This window comes from Balaenoptera borealis (genome assembly GCF_965194805.1).
Source record: "Balaenoptera borealis genome assembly, chromosome: 10".
Classification (NCBI taxonomy): Eukaryota; Metazoa; Chordata; class Mammalia; order Artiodactyla; family Balaenopteridae; genus Balaenoptera; species Balaenoptera borealis.
Window position 1 is genome coordinate 92902061 of NC_138874.1, and position 6000 is coordinate 92908060.

At 47.2% G+C, this 6000-nt stretch overlaps 1 protein-coding gene across 5 annotated transcripts in view; it reads left to right on the top strand.

Moving 5' to 3' along the window:
• Positions 1-4721, top strand: part of CNNM2 (cyclin and CBS domain divalent metal cation transport mediator 2) — a 153856-nt gene extending 149135 nt beyond the window's left edge. For all 5 annotated transcript variants that reach the window (XM_082408282.1, XM_082408287.1, XM_082408284.1 and 2 more), the window contains 2 exons: positions 3500-3684; positions 4280-4721. In XM_082408282.1, coding sequence (XP_082264408.1) covers positions 3500-3684; positions 4280-4489 — 395 coding nt within the window. In that variant the 3' untranslated portion in view covers positions 4490-4721. The remainder of the gene's footprint in view (positions 1-3499; positions 3685-4279) is intronic.
• The last annotated feature ends 1279 nt before the right edge of the window (positions 4722-6000 follow it).

Sequence of the window (6000 nt, forward strand, 5' to 3'; positions counted from 1 at the left end):
CTCAGCAAAGTCATGGTGCGTGGAATTTGCAGAAGCCCCAAACCTGAGGATTCTTCCGCAGAACACATTCAGCCAAAAGGCTGAAGGACTATGAACTTTTCTTGGTGAGGCCCCAAAATCTCTGTTTCTTTGGTCCTTTTTGTGGCATCCATGTGAACGAGGTGCATGTATTTCCACCCTTCCTCGGGCAGGTGGCCCCGCTTCTCCTGTCTCGCTCTCTTTGTTCTGAAATTAGTACTGTGCAACATTCCTAACGAGCTGCTTGATTATTGCCCTGCAGGAGAGTATGGTCATGCCTGGCTAATATGTCCAGCTGCTAAAAAAGAAAGGCAGAGGTTTAATCTCTCTTTAATTAAAATTGCTGGGCTTTCCTATTTGGTAGTACAACTTTTCTGTATTTATTTTGTTCCATACAGCTTATATTTTAAAATCTGACTGATGAGATTTGCATTTCATAATCCAGTTTCTGCAAAACTCTAAAATGCGGATGTTCGGCAAAGGAGACAATACTTGTCTTAGAAAGAAGCTAATATTCCCTCAGGTCTTTGCTCTTAAAAAAAATTGCGGGTGTTTGGGCATAAGATATTACTCATGGGGCTATTTGAATCAAATCAGCAGACAGAATATACATGTATACACATATATGTATACATAAATATGTATTTATATGTATGTTTGTATTGTTTCCTCCCCATTTTATTTGCTGGCCTCTGCTACCAATTTAAAATGTCACAGATGCTGAAGTAAAGTGACTTTTGGCCGAAACTCACGGAAATGTCATTTGTGTCTTACTTTTTCCGTAGAACTTAGAGATTTCTTAGTTCTGCCCATTCCATCTGATCTAGTAATGAGAAAATTCACTTTGTGGGTCCAGGCCTTCGAGGTGCTGGCATTACAGTAATATGATACCTGATAAATGGGGGTTGAGCTACACCAGTGATTTCCAGCCAGTTCCACACGGTGCCTGGTGGCTCTCAGGGAGGAGGCTGGGAATGTTTCTTTATTGTGTCTTTCTAGCTTACTAGCAAATGAAAGGATCCCTAGGTAGGATGAATAAAATAAGCCAAGACAAAAAAACAAAGAAAACAATTCTGAGAAGGCATAAGAGGAATTAAAATTGAAAGTCTTTTTCATAATTATTGTCATAAAACCTTGGCACATAAATTTGACAACAAAACATGACCTGCACTGGGAGGTGGCCACTTAGAGTCTTTGTCCTCCTTGGTATGAAGACTCGCACATCTCCCCACACGCCGATGCAAGGTGACTGTGCTGGTTCCTGTCGAGTTGCAGAAGAGGTTCTGGAAAACAGTCTGCTGCTCCAGACTGTGGCTGTGATGCCAGGCAGCGGGTTCCCGGCAAAGGAGAGGGTTCACCTCTCAGAAAACAGAGGGCAGTGGGTTGAGAGGAAGCTGACTGGGAGTCTAGATACTTTGGGAGACCAGAGAAATTGCCCTGTAATCCTCCTCAGGAGAAAATAACAGGAGATTGAGAAGCACTGCCTAAGGCCTCAGACGGTGATCTGGCCATGCACAGGGTCTGATCAATAAGAAAATTGCCCTTTAAACGTTTTGTTTTTATAACCTTAAATTGTAACCCACCGAAGGGAACACCATCTCAGAAGTATCTGTAGATTTGGGGCTAAAGCCCAGGGATACAGTGGGATCCCTTGTTTCACAGACTGTTCCGTCCATCAGCCTGTGGGAAGTTATCACAAGTACAGAGTAGCTTGATCCTGAGGGTATGCACGTGGTGGAGAGGTCTGGGATGACACTTATGGGAAAGAATATAATAATGTTAACAAGCCTCCTTTATCAGGTACTTACTGGGTGTCAGACACTGTGCTAAGCACTTTATATACCTTATCTCATTTTGAATCTCCATAAGACCTTACGAGGTGGGTGCTATTACTATTCGCCTTTTACAGATAGGGACTCTGAGGCTTAGCAAAGTTGGGTCATCTGATCAAAGTTGGGTCATCTGCTAAATAGAAAGCATCTGATAAATTAATTTGCCTTGTCCTCATAGATAAGTGGAAGCAACAAGAGGAACTGCTATTGAGTTTAATTTTGACTAACAATGGAAAATTGGTTCATGACATGAAAATTGTAGGGAAAGTGGTTACGTGAAAATTTTAGGAGAAAGGGGACTCGCCATATGAGGTTCCTTGAGTACTTGCCATGTTTTGTTCTGCATGTCATATTTTAAGAGGGACTTTGCTGGGACTTCCTTGGAGGTCCAGTGGTTTAGACACTGCACTCCCAATGCAAGAGGCACGGGTTCGATCCCTGGTTGGGGAACTAAGATCCCGCATGCAGCACAGCGTGGCCTAAAAAAAAAAAAAAAAAAAAAGAGGGACGTTTGCTGAATGGACTCTCAGACAATGGTCAGGATGGGGGATGGGGTAAGTGGGGGGGATAAAACATGTGAGGTGAACAGTTGAATCATTTAGCCCAGAGAGGAAGAGACTTAACTGTCTTCAGACTTTTAAGGGCTATTCCAAGTAGCAGAGGAATGGAAGGCACTCAGTAGATCTCCACAGAGTGGAGGAGAGTGAAGTTGGGGAAGCAGATTTTGATGGCTGTGATGACAGACTTTCCCATAGTTGAAGGGTGGGACCAGCCGAGAGCCAGTCAGGGACACATTGAAAAGAGGAGCCAACCATCAGGTGGGAGAATTGGTCCCCTTCAATCCTGTGACATTGTGCAGTTCAGCGAAGGCACCCAGTTGATATTTGTGCAATAGGTTTGACTAGAAAAGCAAAAATGGAATAAGCCCTGGCGAGGGTGTGGGTTTTATTTTTAATGAAATTTATTAGAAGCTATGGTGAACATGCCTCTAAAAGCAGCAACACTTAGACTCACCTGGATTTCCTTTCACTTTGTTTTAATGAAAGAGTACTGTCGATCTCATTGAAGACTCCTCCAGCACCTAAGGTGACCTAATCAAACCGTCTCAGGGTTTGGTGTCTTCCAGGGTTCTTAACAATCCTGAGATGTCCTCGGGCTGCCTGACAGGGATTTTACTGGGGTCACAGGCAAAGATAACAGGTTTGGCTGCCAGGTATGGTATGAGCAGACAGAAGCGTTTTGATCCCTTTCAAAACATGTACTGATTTATGAACGTTCTCAAGAGTCCTTTGTTTTTGCTTCTGGCAAAATAATGCAGTGCTGCCTTCCTACAGCCCATGTTTCATATCAAGTAGCTTCTGTGTCTCGGACCTCGCCTCCCCGGCCTGTGCTCCTGACACAGTGTGCAGCCACGGGGTCTTTGCTATTGGAAACTCGGAGGATTGGGTCTGTTGGCGTGGACGGGGCCAGGAACGTGTTGCAGGAGAAGCCGTGAGCGTGCTGTAGGAGACCCTGCAGCTGAGCTGCATGGCCGAGGCATCTGGTATAAGTTGATTGAGCTTGTCTATTCATTATTATTGGGAAAATAAAGAGCTTTGAGTTGCATCTACCTCACTTAAAAGGCGGTTGGGTTTTTTCTCCCTTTCCAGGTGAAAACAAGTCACCTCCTCGCCCATGCGGCTTGAATCACTCGGACTCTCTCAGTCGCGGTGACCGGATCGATGCGATAACGCCGACGTTGGGGAGCAGCAACAATCAGCTCAGCTCTTCGTTCCTCCAAGTCTACATCCCTGACTACTCGGTGCGAGCCCTCTCCGATCTCCAGTTTGTTAAGGTAAGAGGAGACAACGGCTTGGCAGGGCCCGGCAGGCGGCGGTCAGCTTCCACCGAGAGCGTTTGGCTCTGCGGCCTCTGCGCCGAGCCTGCCTTGGTCATTTTGCGGGTGCCCTGCCTCCAGCTCCTGTGCCCTGACTCCGGCTGGGGAAGAACTTCGGTCTCCTTGGCTCTGTCCAGTGAGCTGCCAAGTCAAATGTGGCTTTTTCAGGGAACAAGAGCTGGAGGGGGTGAGAAAATGAGTAAACATTTCCAGCCGGTCTTCACGAGAGACGGGGCTCTTTTCTTAGGCTGAAATAAAGATAGCTTTGGGGGGATGAGCCAGCTTTAGCTGATGGAAGCCATTTTCTAGTCTCTGTGAAATGTCGAGACAGAACTTGGAAATGGCTTATATATCAGCAAAAAGTGACTTGTTCACTAGAATCAACTTGAACTTTAAAAAGTGGTTCAGTTTATACTCAAGGATGGTTTTCTTCTAGAGCAACTGCTAGGGGCCCTTCGGGGGATGTAAGGTGTAATAAATACCATGTGGAGACAAGAGAGCCTAAAAATAAACATGATCTTGGTTTGTTTTCTGTACCATCTCCTGGCCTCAGATCTCAAGACAGCAATACCAAAATGCCTTGATGGCATCCCGGATGGACAAAACTCCTCAGTCTTCAGACAGTGAAAACACTAAAATTGAATTGACTCTTACGGAGCTGCACGACGGGTTGCCAGACGAGACGGCCAACCTGCTCAACGAACAGAACTGTGTGACGCACAGCAAGGCCAACCACAGCCTGCACAGCGAAGGCGCCATCTAGAGCACCGGCCTCGGCCTCCGCGTCTGACCGTGAATCCCATTAGTGTGCGCTTGTGTGCCATGCTGCATCCTGCACCATCCTGAGACCAAAGACTTTGTCCCCTTCCTGGAAGCAGCAGAGGAGGCCGGGGAGGGCAGGAATGGAAACTGGAGATGTGAAATCGACAGCCAGGGCGTGGCATTCGAGATTATGGAGATGAATTTCTTCCGCCCAAATAGAATCATGTTTATTTTTTCAGCTGTACCTTTTATCATTATCCACTCTCCTCCTCCCTCGATTTGCATGAAGTTGAAAATTGTTTCGATTTATTTTTTTCCGAGAGATCATGTTTTTAAAAAGTGTCTTTTGCAGAGTTTTAAATTGTTCTGTCTGAACTCTGCTGTGACCCCATGATGTAACCTTAGAAGGATGGACTTGTCCCTCCAGTGGCCTTCCTTGGCCCCCGCCCCAGGGAGGGGCACCCTTCCTCTGTGCCCCAGTGGGTGTCGCTGTCGAACTTCAAGGATGAATGACACAGACCTGCCCAGGCTGTTGGCCCTGCAGGGTGGAGCCTGCACAGGGACCCGCAGCCTCTCTGAGCTCAGTGTTGTTTTAAGTTAATGTTTAACGGTGTCCCTTTCCCTCAGAAAGGTTTAACATTTGCTTGGAATGTGATTTTGCTCCCACTCTAAGGAATTTTTATCACCAAAATGAATGTTAATGAATTTTAAACCTATGGTTTATCTTTGCAAGAGGCGAGGTGGTTTCACCCCAACATTCCCACAGCCTGGGATCTCCAGCTCAGCCAGGCCTCTTCCGCCCCAGCTTACAGAGCGCCGTCACCCACCGCCCCGTCCTTGCTCGTTAACCCAAGATGCTGCTACACAGATGCCAAATGGAAATCTTCCACAGGGCCCTCGAGTAAACTCGTGGTGTGGAGTCCACGCTCCTGCCCTTCCCGCTGGGATGTATGTCATTATCAGAAAAGGAGTCGGACCTTCCAGCTGTGCTCTGTGCGCCCTGCCGAGAAGGCACGTCTAGACCCATGTGTCTAAAGGAGGGAACACTGGGGACTGCCGGCACCTGCCCCCTTCCCCTCTGTCCCTGGGCCTGCGGGGCCCAGCAGTGGTTGTGTCCCCGCCTGAGGACCTCTGTGTCTCCCGCCTCAGACGTGGCCCACGCCAGAGAGGCTGCCCGTACAGCCCGGGTCAGTTTGGCCCCAAACAGGGATTGAGAAACCAAATGTGTGTTGTGGCCATTTCATGTGTGTCTCTGTCTTGTTTTCCTATCAAATTCATACGTGTAGTGAAATTAATGTCAGGAGGTATTTCGTGAGTGACTGAATTCCTAACTCTCTTATCTGTGTTTTAAGTGTTAACCCAAGGGATATGTGCATTTTGTCGGCAACATTCGTACACTGAAATGACTTCCTACTGACCACAGTTTTCATGTAGACCTGTCAGTCCTCGCTGCGTCCAGTCACTAGGCGAGAAGATAGCATCTTCTCCACTGGGTCTCACTGCACGAAGGGA